At 36.8% G+C, this 19,866-nt stretch overlaps 2 protein-coding genes across 3 annotated transcripts; one reads left to right on the forward strand and one right to left on the reverse strand.

Moving 5' to 3' along the window:
- Window positions 1-613: 613 nt before the first annotated feature.
- Window positions 614-9,030, reverse strand: gpr180 (G protein-coupled receptor 180). Its single transcript, XM_026933130.3, has 9 exons — window positions 8,787-9,030; window positions 8,381-8,521; window positions 7,006-7,206; window positions 4,771-4,951; window positions 4,635-4,684; window positions 4,313-4,470; window positions 3,736-3,927; window positions 2,476-2,553; window positions 614-2,372 (listed from the first exon to the last, which is right to left on the reverse strand). Exons 1-9 carry the CDS (start codon window positions 8,923-8,925, stop codon window positions 2,220-2,222), a joined length of 1,293 nt encoding a protein of 430 aa, XP_026788931.2. The 5' UTR covers window positions 8,926-9,030; the 3' UTR covers window positions 614-2,219.
- A 53-nt stretch (window positions 9,031-9,083) lies between these two features.
- LOC113538206 (dTDP-D-glucose 4,6-dehydratase) lies at window positions 9,084-16,523 on the forward strand. Of its 2 annotated transcripts, XM_026933107.3 has the most exons (13): window positions 9,084-9,203; window positions 9,436-9,672; window positions 9,757-9,823; window positions 9,930-9,998; window positions 10,832-10,922; window positions 11,050-11,192; window positions 12,673-12,771; window positions 12,876-12,935; window positions 13,036-13,079; window positions 13,156-13,321; window positions 13,971-14,026; window positions 15,139-15,236; window positions 15,702-16,523. In XM_026933107.3, the coding sequence occupies exons 2-13, from the start codon at window positions 9,584-9,586 to the stop codon at window positions 15,767-15,769; spliced, it is 1,050 nt and encodes a 349-aa protein (XP_026788908.2). In that variant the 5' UTR covers window positions 9,084-9,203; window positions 9,436-9,583; the 3' UTR covers window positions 15,770-16,523. The 2 variants fall into 2 exon arrangements, with proteins under 2 accessions (XP_026788908.2, XP_026788906.2); XM_026933105.3 differs by having other exon boundaries at window positions 9,161-9,672.
- Window positions 16,524-19,866: the final 3,343 nt, after the last annotated feature.

The raw sequence follows: 19,866 nt of genomic DNA on the forward strand, positions 1-19,866 counted from the left end.
TCATATAAATTATTCAGCTGTTAACAGGAATAGACCCATTTCAAGTGTTACCTTCCCTGCATGTGCCATATTTTTAATAGACAGGTGAGTACAATTAAGGATACAATTGGTTTAAACAGATAAGTTTTAATCTGGTTTACATCGTGACAGATCACCAATTTAGTAGCATGAGTGGAGATTGTTCAGAGCCTAAGAAGTGCAATATGATGTCCCACAACGCACTGTTATTCTCTTTATATAGTTGACTTCTTGGACATGTAACTTTGTTTTTACCTTTAATCCTTTGAGCACTTTGAGATTTTGGACTCAATGACACCTAAGACATTAAATGTCCTGATAGTATAAATAAATTTTTGTTTGTTTTTTTGTTTCTAAGAGCATGCAGACGTTTGCACTCAACTGCAGTTTTAAAGGCAGGTTCATGGAGTGTTTTACCTCTAATAAGGACATGCTGTAATCGATGAACAGCTGCTACATAGTGCTCCCCAGTGGTGACAGCCAGGTATAATAAGCTCTTGTAAAGCAATACTCTTGTGTATCAACATAGACATAGCTAGACATATCATTACCTCCCATAACAGACACAGGTCTTTTGCTTATGAAGTGTACCCAGTTTAACAATAAATATTCTCTGTTTTTATTCATCATAAACAGAGCAAAAACATTAGACTTTTTTCACTGGAAAAGTGATTGTCATTTCAGGCACTTGTGAAAATGAACATCAAACCACATACAATATTCACTGTACTTAGTAATTCAGACAACAAACTTTGGCATCTTTATTTAAGTTTAGTTTTAAAAAACCTTGCTTGTGACCATATTAGTTTTGTGTGCAAATGCGTATGTACACCATTGCTCTGTACAGTCAAAAATCTTTATTCATGGCTTTTTCCCCCCAATAAACAGACCTGAGATTTAATGTAAATCACTGTTGTAATAATCACATGGAAGATCTTTCATAGTGGGATTCCATAATACTTTATGGAATGTTACTGAACCAGTAACATGCATTTTCAGTAACCACCTTTTCTTTGTCAGGGTCACAGTATATCCAGAGCCTAGGATGAAATAAACTCTGGATGGGACACCTGTCCATCACAGAGCACTGTACACATACTCAATTCACACCTAGGGGCCACTGTGCCACCTTAAACCAGTCCCATGTTCCAGCTATTTAAAACTATATGTTTAGATGCCATCTAAAGAGATAGATATTAATATAAAGGAACAAAACAACATAAAGTGTCTTAGTAAGGTGTTGGGCCACCACAAGTCATAAAAACAGCTTCAGTGCTCTTCTAGATTCTTACAAGTATCTGGAACTGTAGTGAAGGGATGAACACTATTCTTCCAAACCTTAGTTGCTGTTTTGATAGTAGTGGTATAGACTGCACTCTAACATGTCACTTAAAAATCTCCTAAAGGTCTTTAATTGAGTTGAGGTGTGGTGACTGTGAAGGCCATAGATTTGCATCATTTTCATGCTCATCAAACCATTCAGTGAGTCTTTGTGTCCTGTGGATGGGAGATATTGTCCTCCTAGAAGAGACCACTCCCATCGGTGAACACAGAAATGTTTCATCATAGGATAAAGGTTATCAGTCACAATAACGTTGTAATAATTTTTAGTTACTCTTTCCTATAACAGAGTAAGTGGAGCCAAACCATGCCAGCAAAATATCTCTGATAACAGAGGTGCTGATATTTCATTTAATTTGTCATCAGTCTGTAGTTTGTAACCTTAACAGATAGACCATTAGACCAGATAAAATACAGAATGTCTTATAAATAAGGTTGGAAGGATGGACATACCAATAATATGACCTTTCCATGTATCAGCACCATCATCTACATGCTTATCTACAAATGTCCTTTTTTTAGTTTATGGGGCTTCTTAAATAGATGAAACATTGTTAGTCTGCAACATAAAAGGAAAACTCAGTCCTACATGTCCATCTCTTTACATTGTACAGGTGCTTATTTTTCAGAAGGGCCCAGGAGTTGTATCTTATTTCTGCCCTGCAACATTGCATATGATATAACGTAAGGTATATCATAAGGTAAGGTACATCAGATATAAGGTAACATGTACACGTGGTAATACATGTGATTTTGCTCCCTACACACCTCTTGCTCCATCTATCAGCAAAGTGCTTCTTCTGGAGTGGCCCTGTGCTCCTTACAAATAGGCATCAATAGGGCAGTATCAGTACTGCTCTTCAGTATCGTCCCCGCAGGTTTCTGGACATGGTTAGTGGGAGTGTCACAGAGGAAAGTGATGACACTTCCCAGTAAAGACTACGAGAGAGGAATAGCCTATACAAGATCACCACTGAGATGGACTGGCACAGAATCACACCAATGGTTATGACCTAAAACACAACCAGCAAAAATATGTACAGAAGCTCATTTTGATGTTCTCTTTTATTTTCTTAAAATTTCTTGAAATCATAGTGCCAGTGGTAGCTCTCTTACCTTTTCCTTTTGATGCTCACCGAATAGGATGGAAAGGAGAACAAGGACTGGGTGACACAGAAACCACAGGAAACAACCCTAAGACAACACATTTTTTCATTACTTAAGAACATGACAGAATTCACAATTAATAGATGTAAATGCATAAAACCCAAGTTTTAAAAGCCTACCCATATCATACATGACAGACAGACTTCTATCAAAGTATAAAAATATCAAATATAACTAGAACGAATCTCAGCAAATATCTTAAAAAAAAAATAATAATAATAATTTGAAAGCAAGCTCAAATCCATAAATTAAGACAAATAAGACCAGTCATTCAATTAAGACAAAATAAATGCTGATCTAGTATGCCTCAATCTGCAATGTGCCATACACAGTATTCCCTAGTGTGCTGTGTGCAATCATCAGGCATCCCGAATACATCAGGTTTCCTTTCCTTATAATAATAACAACAACAACTGGGATGCCACAGTGGGCTAGTTTAAAAATACTTTGCAGCCACCAAGATCTTGTCTCACAGCAAATAATTGGAATTAAATTTAATAAATTTCAAAACACAACAATTCAAATGCAAAGTGTGGGCGCAGATAGTGTGTCTATGATGTACTCTCAACTGCCTATTATGAGGCTACTCAAAAAATTCACTAAATAGTATATATGCCATAAGTCAATTTCTAGCCTCTCGACTTAATTTTGTTTGAGGCTATGTCATTATTAATGTCGTCCTGCCCCACCAAATCCATGTTCAGGAGCTGATGCTGGTTTGACTGATTTAATACACTATATGGCCATAGGTTTTTGGACACCTGACCATTACACTCATATGTGCTTCTTCCCCAAACTTTTGCCATGAAGTTGGAAACACACAACTGTCTAGAATGTGTTTGTATGCTGTAGCATTATGATCTCCACTCACTGGAACTAAGGGACCCGAACCTGTTCCAGCCAAGGTTGGAGTGGAGGAACACGAGTGCCAATCCAGTGGAAAGCCATCCCAGAAAAGTTGAGGTTATTATAATAGCAAAGGGGGAAACAAAATCTGGAATAGGATGTTCATCAGGCACATGTGTGTGTGAGAGATTGGTCAGGTGTCCACAAACTGATTATGTTTATTTGAACAATGTTAGCACTTTGAAAATTTGCTCCTTATTCAAAGACCCCTTCAACACAGTTACTTAGTGCCTTCTCAATCATGTCTGACCTCTGTGAATCTGCTCAAGTGTAGTCATTCTGAAATAAACTGAAGTGATTTACCTTGGCAAAGCTGAGATAGAAGTCCCTTTTGAGTGTGCTCCGCTCTGCAGAGATAATCTGGTACAATACTGTTGCAAGTATCAGTGCGAGAGAAACACGTAACACCATTAGCAGTAACCCAGGTACACTGTGATGACCATGATAACTGTGGTGCTCGGTGTCCTCAAACTGCTCCCAGATCAGCAGTGCTCCCTACAAGGCAACAGGTGTAAGGAAATTAAACTGAGTTAAAGTCAACATTTAAAAGGCCTACTTTTTGGTAAGCTGCTTTAGTTTTATAGTTGTTAAATCTCCCTGAGTGTCAGTTATTAGTTAAAGGCAGCTGGCTTAAATTTAAAGTACTTTACTGTGGAGGGCATTATGTTATCATTCATTTGGATGGAGTCATAATGAGTGCTGAGGACTGAATCAGTAATTTAATTTACAGTTATCGGCACACTACACTGTTTATTATTTCGAATTTGAATCAATCTTCTTTGAATAGTGCTTAAACATCCACGTTGTCTAATCTATTATTAACATTAGCAATTTTGCTCGAAGCATTTCTTTATAGGTTATTAACTGGCTGTAGTCTGACCTGTGTAATAACTCCTCCAAGAGCAAGAGCAGTGGACATGGGAGAGGAGTCCCACTGCAGTGGTTTACTCTGGGATTTCCTGCCTCGGCTCAGTGTCCAGCCCATACACAGACTCAGCAGCATGTATAGCATCTGCACCTGAGCCACCATGTCACAGACTACACACAGACAGACACAAGCACATACAAATAGAGCAACAGTACTGACAGTAATTTTATTTACAAAACAATTGTTCATTTGTGAGGGATTTCAGAAATACAGTAACAGTAGCTATTATTAACAGTTAATGATGTGTAAACATCTAATGAAGAGGATGACTTACACTCTGCTAGGTTGCCCATTAGAGGTGTTCCCACTCCATCTCTAGCATACCTGCAGAATAAACATGACATAATTACCGCCACTGACCTCCACTGATAGAAAGAGAATACACAGCTAATGTCAGCAGTCAGTCTCACTTGGCCATGTGGATGTAGTTCAAGAGCACAGATAGACCTTGCAGGAACAGAGCTGTAGACAGGACCTTCAGCACCGTGTGCATGGGACCTCCCTTATGCAAAGCCTGCCACAGGGGCTGCATGTAGATACAGGAGGCCACAAAATAGGCCAGAATCAGCAAGAAGAAAAAGCTGTGCAAACCTGAGGACAGCAAAAGGACCAGCAGTGTCACACTTTTCTCTATGATACCCTTATGAGAAAACACATTTAACACAAAAGAAGCAAAAGCAACACAATATCTTATGGCCGTCCAGTAAGAGTTCTTTCAATAGCACTTAAAATCCGCAGTGCCAGTGTCACTGACATTACAAATTATGTAAGTAGGCACCCAGTTGAAATTACTGCGGGCTTTTGTTAGAAAATTGCATGAAATATTGTGTAGTGTGAGCAGTGTCATGATCTGATTTCTAAAAAAGCCTTGTGTATCCTACTGTTCCCTGTTTTGCATGGAAAACAGTATGCAGTAGCAATATCAGTTAACGCCAATCTGTAACTTTTTAGCAGCAACTTGGTGCTGTTGTTCAGTAACCATAATCACGTGTTGTAGGCTGCACAAGTAACCGGCTTTATTGTGTCACATGAATGTTAAAGAGTTTGAATCCAATGGAACAGATGAGAGAAAATGTCCAGCTTTGTGAAACAAAAACTGCCCACATTTGCTGAACCATTTCAATGTCCATAAATATTTTTTCAGCGCTTCCTTTTCTTTCAATTTTTTGCTGCCTAGTTGTTAATATTTATGTGCGTGCCTGAGAAAACTGTTCACAGGTCAAATACAGACTTTCCTAAACTTAAATGATTCCCTTTACATTATATTTATCGCCACCAAAAGTAAATCTGATTACCCCTAAAAGTGAAAAATGAAAATTGCATTTAAAGATTCCCAGTTCCTCTGAAAGATGCCTCACCTACCTCTACATTTGTAACCTACTCTACTCATATAAAAACAATTCTCCTGCCAAATTATAATTAATTAAGCATTTCTATTTGGAAATTTATAATATATCAATCATATTTGCAATGTAAGTATTTTTTTGTGTAAAAGCTGTGGAGTGAAAGTAGTTTTTTTATTTATTTATTTTTTCTGTATTTTTTAAGTGCTTCAGTTAAAGAAAATCATTTTAAAGCTTGGTAGTTTAAAAAAAAAATACACTAAAGGTTTCAATATCTGTATTGGTATCGGAAAAGAAGAAATGGTATCCTGCCATCTCTAGTTCTCATTTTGATTATGTGCATCAGTTTCTGTCTCATCACCTGAGGTAAAATTCTTTTTTCTTAGTTTTAAGAAAATTTTATTATATTTATACTATGTATATGTATAATATTTGCAGTGTAAGTGATTTTGTGTAAAAGCTGCAGTTTTGTGTAACCTGTGTTTTTAGCTATGTATTTCTTCCTGTATTTTTTAAGTGCTTCAGTTGTAACTATCTAACAATGTGATCAAATCATAATGCAATGTAATGCATATCGTAATTGCAACGTAATGCAAAATATAACTCTTCGAATTACATGCAAGTCAGACTAAAGCTAGTTTTCGACTGTGCAATCACAGCGGTCTTTTAACATTATTACTTGTTACACACTACGATATTATCCCAATATAATTTTGAGATAATATGGGTTCTCCATGTCAGATCCAGATTTGTCTGTGACAGCAAAAGCCATTAGTGAAGTGGATTTATTCTGTACACTGAATATTTAAAAGAAAATGCATGTTGTTATTCCTGTTAATACTACTACAACTACAACTTTTATTATTATTATTATTATTATTATTATTATTATTAATAATAATAATAATAATAATAATAATAATAATAATAATAATAATAATAATAATAATAGTGGTACTAGTAGTGGCAGGGGTAGCTCAGTGGTTAAGATGCTGGACTACTGATCAGAAGGTCATGAGTTCAATCCCCAGCACCACCAAGCTGCCACCGCTGGGCCCTTGAGCAAGGCCCTTAACCCTCAACTGCTCAGTTGTATAAATGAGATAAATGTAAGTTGCTCTGGATAAGGGCATCTGCCAAATGCCGTAAATGTATTATTATTATTATTATTAAGAAGAAGAATTCTATATTTTAATATTTATTTTAAGATATCTGACAATATGGTAACTTTGTTTGTATGTACTATATGTATTCATATAAGTTCAGGTTTAAATTGTTGTATACAGGATATAGCTTCCTCACCGGCCTCCTCAGCACTGAAGTGGTCCGTTGGGTTCCCTGCTGAGTCTGGGTTTAGCATGGTGAGCTGGAAGCCCACATCCTCCAGCACACCATCAAGCTCCTCTTCCTGGCAGGTGTAACGGTCTGCATATATCACATGCCAGGCCTGGGGTCTGGCCAGTCGTGGTATGGTCTGATTGTGTTCCTCTGTGCTCAGGGTTACTGAACAAGTATTAGAAATGTGACAATTTATACATGATTGATCGTATGGTCACGCTTAATAATAATTAATAAAATATGTAAAATACTAAAATATTTAAACAGATATTAATGTAAATATTTAACATCTGTAAAATCTATACTCAAAACACAGTCACAAACAATTTGAATAAATGCTTAATTGTTAAGTATTCTGGTCACTGAATCTCTGCAACAAATCCACCTCCTATATCTCCTAACTGATCAGAGAAATAAATGTGAGCATCTTGTGTTCCTGCAACTATTTCTGTGTTGATCTAGTTGCCTGTTTGGCAATATTAATAGGGATGCACTGAACCTACTTTTTTACAGTTTTGATACAACACTGGTATGGGAGTATTGGCTCTGATTGTTGGTCAATGCCCAATACTAATCCGATACTGACATCAGAGTCAGTGGATTTTATCAAAAAATATGTTGACTCAGACACAGTTCCAGTGTTTCAGGAAAGTATTAGTCTTAATACCAATGCTCAGTATCATTCAGGATGCACTGATATCATTGTTTTCTTGAAAAATATGTCTAAGGCAAAGTCACAACCTCCTGGCAGAGGCAACCAGGTTTTGGGCTAAAATATACTTGTTCATGAACTATACTAATACCTGAGAGCTTGGTCATGTTCTTACTGAGGAGTTGACTATAATGGACACATTTAACTAGCTAAAACTTTCTTCAGCTTACAAAGAAGTTTATGGCAACTGGTTGGGCAGCACCTCAGCTTTCAGTGTCACGATGATTTCCTTGATGTTGTAGTTGTATAACATTCTTAAACTTGCCCACAAACAAAAAAGTTGTAAGCATCAAGAGACTTGCATGCTTTAAATTTCCCTCTAGTATAAACGCTCAAAGCTTCTATGACGTGTATAGATGTCCGGTCATCGCTTAGGATCATTTAGCCAGTGACAGGATGAGAAGCCTTAAGGATCTTCTAGTGATACACAGTACATCTATTGGCCATTTGAAAGTGTTAGTTTAGCCAAATATCACTCCCTGTAATAATAAGTGGATAACATTTAAGCTAATGTCAATCTGATTCCTAAATAACATTATAGATAGATACTATGGAGAAGACCATATCATATCAAACAGCTGGAAAGTATTTTTTTGTGCCATCACATAATAAGGAGACTGAACTTACTGGCAAGCTGGGCTCCTGACACTCTGTCCAGACAGCTGAGGTTTTCAAAGCCCTGGATGCCCTGAAACAGCAGAAGTCTGGCCTCTTTATGTACTGCCAAGGGCACATTCTCCAGACGGTAAGCCATCAAGCCATTCTCCCCTAGACACACCACAGAGAGAGACACATGTAGCTAAATTAACTTATACTGATATCCACCTTATAAACTTACCACAATCCTTGGAAGTCCAGACTCACAGCCATTAGCTGAAATCACAACAGCCTGCACTGCCCAAATGTGTTCTACCCTTTTCTGTCTATACAAGTGTCTGAAACTTGATATGCATTTAAAAAGTTAAAAAGTTAGCATAGAGAATAGCATTATTGTGATCTTAAAACGACAGTAAATTTGAATCCAATCACTCACCGTGGTAGAGAAATCTTGTGATATATTGCCCATTGTTTTCCCTCGCTATATGGCTTCGAAACATTCCCGATACAGTTTTCCCATCAGCAGGACAGTAACTGTGCACAAAAGCGATCAGAATAATTGTAATCGCATACATTGTGTCATCACTCCTCCATAAAATCCCTTATTTTCCGCAATGAATGAAGATTACACGTCCCTGCAGCTACCTCATTGATTAACAGACTTGCAGACCAATCATATGAGTAGGATGTCGAGAGCGCGCAGTAGTAGAGCCAATGGAAAGGCAGTGAAGGAGGGAAGAGGATTTTGGGTAACGCTGGCAACAAATGTGATACGTGTCAGCGCTGCCGGAAAGCGTTTCAGTGGGTCGGAAAGATTGCTTGTGATATTGGCGACCAGACACCAACTAGGAAAGTATGTCGTGGTTTGATTTATTAACTTTATTAACTGACACCACGGTTTAATTATTGCGAGGAAACATTTGTATAGTCGCCAGAGAGTGAAGAGAGTTATGGTGATTACGTTGATGTGATTATTTTAGAGCGTATTAGCTTTGTAGCTAACTGTATACAGTGTTACAGTGCTACAGCAGACCGTGTTACTTGTGTTGTTTTTCCATGTTGCATTTACTACTACTGTAAATTAGACTTAGACTTGAGACACTGAAAGAGGCTGAGATGGTGGACCACAGCTTCATGGAGAGGTTGCTGCGAGCTAAAACTTTAGTGAGGAAGACATCATTAGCTCTAAACCAACTGAAATACTAAAAGAATTATTAAGAAATTTGTGGAGAAATGTCAGAGAACAGTGAGAGTGAGTCTGACAGCAACAAACCACAGCTGGCCTCTAAGACTGTTCTTGTTACTGGGGGCGCTGGATTCATGTAAGTGCTATTTATTACTATTTATTGTTTGTTTATAAATATATATTGTATTTTGCCACATTAATCATTTATTTCCCCAATTAGCGGGTCACATCTGATCTTACTTTTGGCTGCAAGATATCCTCTGTGGCGAATCATCAATGTTGATTCAGTGAGTTTTCTTCTTCAGTTTATTTAAAACCATGTGAGCGTTCATCTGGAGTACATCAGCCACAGTTTTACTAGACTTAAAATGTTGTTTGTCTTATTTGTTTTAGTTGAACTATTGCTCAAGTTTGAAGAATCTCATTTATCTTGAGAACACAAGTACTTACAAATTTATTCAGGTAAGTCTTACACTTGGGAGCTGTATTGTGACCCACTTTTCTTCACACTGTCATCAACATTCATTTAGCTGTTTAAATAAAGATATTGCTGCTGTATTACTGTGTGCACCAGCTTTCTCAGTGATGATGTCCACAAAGAGCCTTTATTCAGCAAATGCCAGACTAAAGTGGAAGCTTGAAAGGATCCATTTGTAGAGAGTTGTTCAGAACAAGCTTTCCTTCCTCACCCACCTTACGATCCATTTTTACAAAGCTTCTTAGTTTGCCGCAGTTTCTTACTCCATGGCAGAATTTTGATTTTGCATGCAAAGTTGCTGACTAAACAATGTTATTAATATAATGGACCAGTGACATGCCTCAACAGGCTGACTGACCTTTTAGAGGTGTATATATTCACTGATGGCTGATCATTAGATTTGAGAACTGCAATAATGCCAAGTACACCTATAAGGTTTCAGGCGAGTAACTTAAGAATCCATTTGGACATACTCAGAAGTACTACTGATTTTTTTTTACTTCAGTAAACATACCAGGATTGGGAAATTGCTAAGTCAGGTTATGTTCACCAGTGTCCTGTTTAGTAGTGTTTTTTTTTTTTTTTTTTTTTTAAACAAATGTCAGGGGTAACATTTATTTTGCTCTTTAATTTCATGATAAATTTTGCCTTTCATTTAAACCCTTTGACAACTGCTTTTGCTTCAGTTTGCTACAAAATATTCTGTGTACTCAATACATGTGTACATGACAAGTGATCTCATATGTAACAAGCAGTGATTGATGTAGAAAATTCCTGTTCTCCAACTTCTAATTATATTTTGTCCCTCTCACAACAGGGGGATGTATGTGACCAATACTTTGTTGATCATATCTTTTCTACTGAAAATATAGACATTGTCTTTCATTGTGCTGCTCAATCACATGTTGGTGAGTAATGGCCTGGAGATTCTATTACATAATACAGGCAAAAGTCATTCCTGTTACCTTTGCATTCCCTGAAATGCGTATATATGCCCATGCACAGTGTTTTTTTTTTTTTTTAATTATCCCTTAGAGAATTCCTTCCTGTATCCATCCCAGTTCATGCATGTGAATACAGCTGGCACAGCTGTACTACTCCAAGCAGCATGTGAATCTGGAGTTGAAAGATTCATCTATATGAGCACTGATGAGGTGTACGGAGACAGTCTGGACAAGGTCAGTTGCACTTCAGTGAACGTAAATCTCAGTTGTCTGTAAGCTCAAATTTGTGTCTTTAGAATCATATATACACTAATTAATTCTATTTTGTTAGGAACTCCTTAATACCTGTCATGTTGTCTAGTCACACAGTAGGAAGTATTGTGGATAAGTATTCAAAGCCATTCAAAAGTGGAACTTGCATTCTATATTTTTATAAATACCAGGATTGTAAATTACAGAAGGAGCATTGATGGGCTAGCAAATTTAACTAGTGTTACATTCAAATGGGGGTCATGTTCACTGTGTTTAAAAGAAGATTCTATATGAATGGTTCACTCTGTGTGAATTCGCTTGGGAAGCCTAAATATTCAACAAGCTCAGAGTTTACAATTATTGCAATGCAAACATTCCTCAATATGCAGAACCCGCAGAAGTTCAATTTGGTGTCTATGCTAAGTGTAACTTTTACTTTTCCAACACATCTCAGGGAAATATTGACATTTGGCAAAGTCCAAAGTTTCTATGGCTTTAACTTGTTGTGGGAAAACCTAAATAACCAGGGGCTAGCTAGCTAAACCTTGTTTAGCAACAGTATTCTCATGGATTTAACCACGTCAAGATCAATATTAAGAAGAACTTTGGCATAAAGGACATATACAAACATACAGTTTCCAAACAGTGGAGATGAATGCAATGCAGCTAGTCGTCTGGGTGCAGGTTGAGCTTCCTCTTGGGAGGTCTCCCTTGATTCTAAAGCTCCCAGGTGTGAGTCAAAAAAAACAAAACTTTGCTTCAAAACACTATATCGGTGCTCGATTTGTTCTGCCAAAACCACATGACTGATGACTTCTGAAGCTTCTTTTCAGCACAAACATGTAACTGCTTTGGAAATTGATTCAAAAGAAGTGCAAACCCTTCATTGTTTTGCCTACCATATGCCACTAGCAAGCACCTGTTTTGAAAAGCTTCACTTAATGAACCATTTTTCCATACATTTGGGAGGAAAGCTTTATTGCTTCAGAAAGCTTCATTTTGCCATAACTAGCTTCCACAGCCTCCTGAGGAAGTGAAGGCATTGGTGGACTTTCTTGGTGAGGATGGAGGTGTGGAGGGTCCGTGAGAGATCTTGAGTTATGTGAACGGGGAACATGAAGCTGTGTACTCTCTCTGTGGCACTTCTATTGATTCACATTCAGCTTCTTGAAGTCAACAATCAGTTCCTTAATCTTGCTGATGTTTAAATAAAGGTTGTTTTCAGTGCATCAGTCCACAAGCAGATGTTTTCTAGACTGTCTCACCACTGCTGTAAATCAAGCCTACCACAGTAGTGTCATCTGAATATTTAATAATTATTGCCACACAGATCATTTTGACTGGATGAAAACTGTAAATGAGTGAACTGATGACCCTAACATATTAGTCATGCCTTGTTTTGAAAGTCCTTTTGTTTGGTTGAAATGTAACCTGTTTAATCCTGGTTATCTTCTTTTGGCAGTATTTTGATGAATCGAGCCCAAAACGGCCAACCAATCCATATTCAACATCAAAAGCTGCTGCTGAAAACATTGTGATGTCGTACTGGAAAAATCACAAGGTATTAATATAGTATTGGTTTATATAGTGTCCTCACTGTTTATTAATCATATCGCTTATATTTCACTGAGGTTTGAGTGTTGTTTTATGTTCTATATATTTTAGCTCCCTGTAGTAATTGCAAGGAGCAGTAATGTATATGGACCACGGCAATATCATGAAAAGGTATGCAAAATGTTGGATTTTGTTAATTGTTTTCTGCTTCTTTATGAGTAATCATTAAACGTGTACAGCTATTTTTGTCTCAATTCTTTTTTTTTTCCAGGTTATTCCAAGATTTTTATTTCTCTTACAACAGGACCAAAAATGGTGAGAGTGTATTTCTTACATTAGAATTAAAAGAACTATTACCTAAGCAAATAGAGTTCTGTTCTCTTCCATATAGTACTATTCAGGGGACAGGCCTCCAGTCCCGTCACTTTCTCTATGTAGATGACGTGACTGAGGCACTCTTGATACTCATGAAGAGGGGCATCATGGGAGAGATTTACAACATTGCAGCAAACTTTGAAATTGCAATCATACAGCTGGCTAGAGAACTGGTGAAGATGGTAATTTCTTTTGTCAGATTTTACATGGCTGCATTCCTCTCAGCATTTTTTCTCTTCTATAAAAATAGCACCTATATTCTATATGCAATGAAGAGAATTGATAACATTCTTGTAGAACATAACATTCTTTGATAAAATTCTGAGGTAAAAGCTGTTCCTCAGTCTGGCTGTGCATGACTGAATAGTCTGGTACCTCCAACCAGACGGTAGTAGAGTAAACAGTTGGTGGATTGGGTGCCTGGTGATGCTGAGGGCTCATCTCGGCCATTTTTTATTGTAAAATGCACTTTATTGCTGGCAGAGCTGTCCGGGTGATATGCTGGCCTACCCTGACCACCTGTTTTGAAATTTAATAGCACTCTTGTCTTTATGGTACAGGCCCTTTTGGGCTTCTGTTTATCCATCATATTTTCTTATCTGTTCATCCTTTAGCCATGCTGTGAGCTGTAATGCTAATCAGTAGGAACATAACAATCTACTGATAATGGCTGGCTTTTTATCTGAGGGTTTACTAACTTAATTAGATTTTTAATTTATTTTAATTTGTAAGCATATAAAATAAACTAAATGTTTTGAATCTCATTTAACATTTATATGAGTGCACTTAATTATATTTATTAATATAATTATTATTGTAATTATTTCCTAGGTGAAAAATGCTTCTAATGACGAGTTGGATGATTGGCTACTATTTGTTGATGACAGGTGTGTATGAAACAAGTCTTTGTACATGCTTTTATATAGAATATATCTTCATAAAATATGTATATAGACTGATTGTGTGTACAGTGCTATTAATACAGTCAGTGTTTGTTAGGTATACTTACTGTATAGATAAATTTGTTCACTAATTTTGTAGATAGGTGTACAAAGGTATACAATTACCTACTGTGATTGGTATACAATAGGTATACAATTACCTACTGTGGTCCATTTGATGGTATACATCAGGGGTTCTCAAACCTTTTGTAGCCAGGGACCCTTTAAACTGCTAATAATAATAATAAAAATCCACATACCTCCTCAGCATGGATTTCTTATATGAACAAATTTTATTTAAGGACATGATTTAAATAGAAAAATAGGCTTATTATTTAATTGTGTAAAATAAAATTTTGTGAAAACCAGTCTTTTTTTATTAAAAAAAAAAAACGAACTTGCGTAAATCTGGCGGAAAATTTTTAGTTTGGTTTGGCTTATGCAAACATTTACATACAACTTTATGTAAAGATTGATAAATGAGACTATGAGCTAAAAGTGAATAAAATAACTTTGATAATGGTACCCAACTATGATTCACGGACTCCACAGGGGATATACAGTTCAGTATCACTGGTGTGTTGAGAATAGTCTTTCAACCAAACATTTTCATCCAACAATGTACTGTGGTCGAAAACTGAGCACTAACGAAGGGAAACCCTAAAATTTGCACTTCCCAGAAGCAGTTTATGCCCAATTCCCACCCTGTTTTCAGTGGATATCACATGGATACTGTAGACCTTTCCCTAAGACCAGCTGCTGTAATCAAAAAGACTATGATGCCCATGCTGAACATCCTTTCAACACAATTAGTTTGACTTAATAGTACATAATTGTAGAAGACTAATGATTTATAATCCCAGTATACAGTGTCACCCAAAAGGGGAATCTGGTTCCTCAGGTTTTCTTCCTAATATCGTCTCAGGGAGGCTTTTTCCTCGTCACTGTCAACCCTTGCTTGCTCATTGGGGCTCTAAATCTACACCAATGATCTAGACCGGTGTATGTATATTGCTTTTGGAGAAAACATTTCTTCAGGTTTTATTTTTACATTTTAGACCTGTCAGTGACCTGAGGTACCCCATGATCTCAGACAAGATGCACAAACTTGGATGGAAGCCAAAGGTCCCATGGGAAGAAGGCATCAGAAGGACAAGTAAGGGGATAACCTTTGCTTCTCATACTATTGCTCAAATTATGGACCGTGTTTTGTAACCTTAAGATTGGAACAACAATCTGTTAAACATTTTAATTGTCAATATAAATGTGGGTGCTATGACTGCACTTTATAGGCATTTACATAATTTCACTAATTCTAGTTACTAATGTTAGTAAAGTGTGATATTATATTGACTTTTAACTACAGTACCATGGCTGTACAGCCTTCCACAAGAGGTAAAATGCAGCTACAGAGATGACTTTAAGCTTATGCTAATGTTTTGATGTCTAGCCTTATGTTGTTACATACATAGCTAAGCGGTCTTGGAGGTTTTTCTTCCAAGACTTTCTATTGATCAATATTTAGCATTAGCAAATAATGGGCGTAAGAATTAAATACATAAATTTTACTGCAGAGTTCATGGATGGCCTAATGTCTTGTTAATGTCTGCTTTCCTTTCAGTTAAATGGTATGAAGAGAACAAAAACTACTGGCCAGTGGTCACTGAAAAAGATCCTCAAGAATGTTAAATGATGGAACCTCTTATTTCTGAATGCAAAGACCCATTTTCACAAAATAGTAGCTGTTTATGCATTTACTGAAAACAATGAGAACTGGATTAAATTTTTATATTTTTTGGCACATTGTGAACTATACAAATTTTTATTCATTTTATTAAAATCACATTTAAATATCCCTGTTTTATGTATACACTACATTGCCAAAAATATGTGGACACCAGACCAATCAGACTTATACGTGCTTGTTGAACATCCCATTCCATATTTAGTCCCCACTTTGCTGTTATAATAAACCTCCACTCTTCTGGGAAGGATTTCCACTAGATTCTGGAGCATGTCTGTGGGGATTTGCCCATTCTTCCACAAGTGCATTAGAGAGGTCAGGCACTGATGTTGGGTGAGGAGGTCTGGGGTGCAGTCGGTGTTCCAGTTCATTCCAAAGGTGTTCAGTGGGGTTGAGATCAAGGCTCTGTGCAGGACACTCGAGTTCTTCCAATCCAGCCTTGGCAAGCAATGTCTTCATGGACCTCTGTACACAGGGGCATTGTCATGCTGCAACATGTTTGGGCCCCTTAGTTCCAGTGAAGGGAAACTGTAATGCTACAGCATACAAAGATATACTATACACTTGTGTGCTTCCAACTTTGTGGCTAAGTGTGGCACTCATGTAACTGGTTAAAGAATGAAAACACTTGTGGCTTTATTAAATATATACTATGGTAGATATAACATGTTCCTGATAATTAAAAATTTTAAAAATTAATCTCTGTTGTCATCAAAAGAGTTTGTTGATTTGATTCCCCAGTATGCTGGTTTAGCTGATTTGAATCATTTGTGGTCTTTGACTGCCATCTATAGGGCAAATAGTGTAACAACCTGCTAAAATGATGAAACAGTTTACTCTTGATATGTAAACTCCCCACAATTTTGTAATATTGTCCTACAATTGCACCATTATGAATTACATAATTCTAAAAGTTTTAAAACAGTCAGAGAAATGCAACAAAGCCACAGAAAGGGAATGATTGTTTATTTGATAGTATACAAGTGATTGGACAGATTTACCAGAACTGTTATTACATTGTACATGGATTTTATTTAAAAAGAAAAAATAATTATGTTGGCATATCAAGTTTATTTCATGGAATACACATTTGCCTTTTGGGGGGATTTTCTCAAAATGCCAAGCACCAAGCAAAACACCAAGCTACACCAAGCTGACTGTCTGATATTGCATTGCTTATTTAATTAAACATGATGATCATGTTTTACTATTATTATTTTTAAAACAATGTTTTCTCTTTATTTATATAAATTAAATTATAAATAGATTATTATTTATTTATAATCAATTTATAATCTGCTACTTATTTTACTACTACTTTGTATTTAGCTATGTAGCAGTTACCACCACAGATATGGTTTCTACCTCTGTTCTTCGCCCCACCTTCACCATCAGTCTTTTTGTTAACCTATAGATAATTAGCCTACACAAGACCACACAACGTAATTCACAGCACAAATCTTTTATAATTAATTTAAATTTTCTGTTGTCAAATAATGCAACTATGTAGTTTCCTTTAAAAAGAAAAAGATCTTTCTGACTGAATTCCTGTTTCTTCAGCTACAGAAAAAAGATAAAACAAAAAAACAAGTAATTTTTCCATTTTTGTAAGTTTTAATTTAATGCAAGAAACAAATGGTTAAAATGTACAGGGACCCCCTTATCCATCCTGGTTTAGCTTAGGGGTTCCCAAACTTTTTGGGCAAACAACCCAAAATGGGCATTATACATTTTCTGAGACCCCAAGCCTTGACCTAACCCTTCATTTTTTAATGCAAGATTTAAATTTTAAGACTGTTGTAACATTTGAACATACAGTCTGAATCTGTGAAATGACTTCTTGCATAGCAACATGAAACAGACTAATTACCTCTGTTGTTTTTTTTGCTCATTCTGCCATTGACTGGCTTGTGCTACTCACTGTGTCATTGAGCTGTGTCTCAATTTAAAAACTCTGACCTTAAATTCAAAATTATTTATAAATCTACAAATCCAGAATACTGGTATGCAAGACAGAACTTTCGGTAGGCTAAATGAGAATAATAATGTAATAGGGAATAATAATAATGTAATAATAATGTAATAGGGAAACCGGTTAGTGCTAGTACTTAATAACAGTCTAAAATAGTACATACGTATGTGATTGGGGGCACAATGCTGGTGTGTTTAGCGGAGGTAGATGGACTGAGAAATTTGTCCATTTTATTCCTACACTAGTGCTGCTTGTCTAGTTGCTAGTGAAAAGACTTAAACAGTACATGCACACTTCATTTAAATGTGGCATAATTTAATGTGACTCCCAGTAACATTTCAAAATAGAAAATCTGTTAACATAAGTAGAGTGATATTTCTAATATTAATTTATATAAAAAAAAATGAATAAAACAAGAGATGCAGAGTTTCTCTCATGACCCCATTGACAAGTCAAGCGACCCCACGTGGAGTCACGAGTCCTAGTTTGGGAACCCCTGATGTAGCTGCCGATAAGACTTGCACAACAATGAGGAGGAACCATAAACCATTACTCTCTACAACACTAGGCCTTTTCAGATTAATATTTGCAAGAACAGCCTTTTCAGGTCATGCCATAGCTTCTCAAATGGCTTAAGGTCGAGACCCTGACTAAGACATCAGGGCTTCGACTTAGGGTTCAAACTAGTGTCAGGTGAAAGATAGCTGCAAGGACTGGTCATGCCAATATCCTGTCTGGGCCAAGCTTCCCAAAAGCGTTTCAGCATGAAGATTGTCCTTAAACGGTAGCGTGAGCATCGCATTGAACACCTTCTCTCCCACTTAAAAAATGACCTTAACTTTGTGATGCTTTTGGGAAACACAAGCCTGAGCAGTTGAGGGAGCCAACATGGGCACAATACACTGGGCCTGGAATGCGATTGGAAAGTGATGGCTCACAAGTTACAAGTATGGCCCTACCCTGAAGCTTTCTATACCCTCATCCAATGACTTACAGCTTTTCAAGGGCATTTCTTGTACAGGCAATTAGATTTGTACTTACCTGATAGGGGTGCCATCACAATCAATAAGGTGATGTATCCATTGTGAAGCTCAGGGGTTCAAGCCCCTGCGCTGCCACTGTTGGGCCCTTTAGCAAGTCACTTAACCCTCTCTGCTCCAGGAGTGCTGTGTCATGGGTGACCTTGTGCTCTAACACCAACTTCTCAACAAGGTAGGATAGGCAAAGAAAAGAATTTAACTGTGCTGTAATGCAGTATATGTGACAAATAAGGGCTTCTCCTCTTAGTGTAGTCTTGCAATAAGATGACAGGTAAATTCCTCAAGTGGTCATGGCTGTTGTATAATAATTTAAATCTTATCATCTTTGCTATAATCTTTTTGTTTTCCATCAAGTCATGGCATCTATTACTTCACTCATACACATTTATTTCAGAGAAAGGTTTATTGTATTTCTCCAAGACCCATGCCACTCTAAGTTATGCTTCCGTTGCTGTCTGTTAGTCTGTTAGCACCCAGATGAGGATGGGTTCCCTTTTGAGTCTGGTTCCTCTCAAGGCTTCTTCCTCATATCGTCTCAGGGAGTTTTTCCTTGCCACTGCCTCTGGCTTGCTCATCAGGGATAAATTCACATATTTACAATTTATTTTGGTTTAATTTAATTTGATTGTATTTATTTCTGTAAAGCTGCTTTGTGACAATGTCCATTGTTTAAAGTGCTATATAAATAAAATTGAATTGAATTGAATCATATCATTATGTCACTAGAGAGAATTGTAGGTGAACTTTCATGAACTGTCAAATTTGAAAGGTGACAGGTGTTCATGATTTATGGCAATAAGTGTTGGGTAACATGTGCCATGTGTCATCATCAATCAAATGAAAGTTGACAGGTTTTACAGATGTAGAGTTCAAATGTCATCATCAATCAAACTAATGTCCACAGGTCATAATAAAGTTTAAATGTTAGTCAAGTGTTACATTTAACAGGTGTTAATGTTTATTAAGTCCTATTTAATGCTGTCAATGTTATTTTCAATGGGTGTTAATGTTCGGGAAATCCTGTTTAATG

This window comes from Pangasianodon hypophthalmus, chromosome 2 (genome assembly GCF_027358585.1).
Source record: "Pangasianodon hypophthalmus isolate fPanHyp1 chromosome 2, fPanHyp1.pri, whole genome shotgun sequence".
NCBI classification, from domain to species: Eukaryota; Metazoa; Chordata; class Actinopteri; order Siluriformes; family Pangasiidae; genus Pangasianodon; species Pangasianodon hypophthalmus.

Bases quoted from the DNA above. Each gene is read 5' to 3' on its own strand.
- gpr180 (XM_026933130.3), bottom strand. From the start codon at position 8,925: ATGTATGCGATTACAATTATTCTGATCGCTTTTGTGCACAGTTACTGT. The intron at 4,471-4,634 runs GTAAGTCATCCT...GTCTGTGTGTAG, and splicing joins AATGGGCAACCTAGCAGAGT to TCTGTGACATGGTGGCTCAG. The intron at 2,554-3,735 runs GTAAATCACTTC...GTGTTGTCTTAG, and splicing joins TCTATCTCAGCTTTGCCAAG to GGTTGTTTCCTGTGGTTTCT.
- LOC113538206 (XM_026933107.3), top strand. From the start codon at position 9,584: ATGTCAGAGAACAGTGAGAGTGAGTCTGACAGCAACAAACCACAGCTG. The intron at 12,772-12,875 runs GTATTAATATAG...TATATATTTTAG, and splicing joins CGTACTGGAAAAATCACAAG to CTCCCTGTAGTAATTGCAAG. The intron at 13,080-13,155 runs GTGAGAGTGTAT...TCTTCCATATAG, and splicing joins TTACAACAGGACCAAAAATG to TACTATTCAGGGGACAGGCC.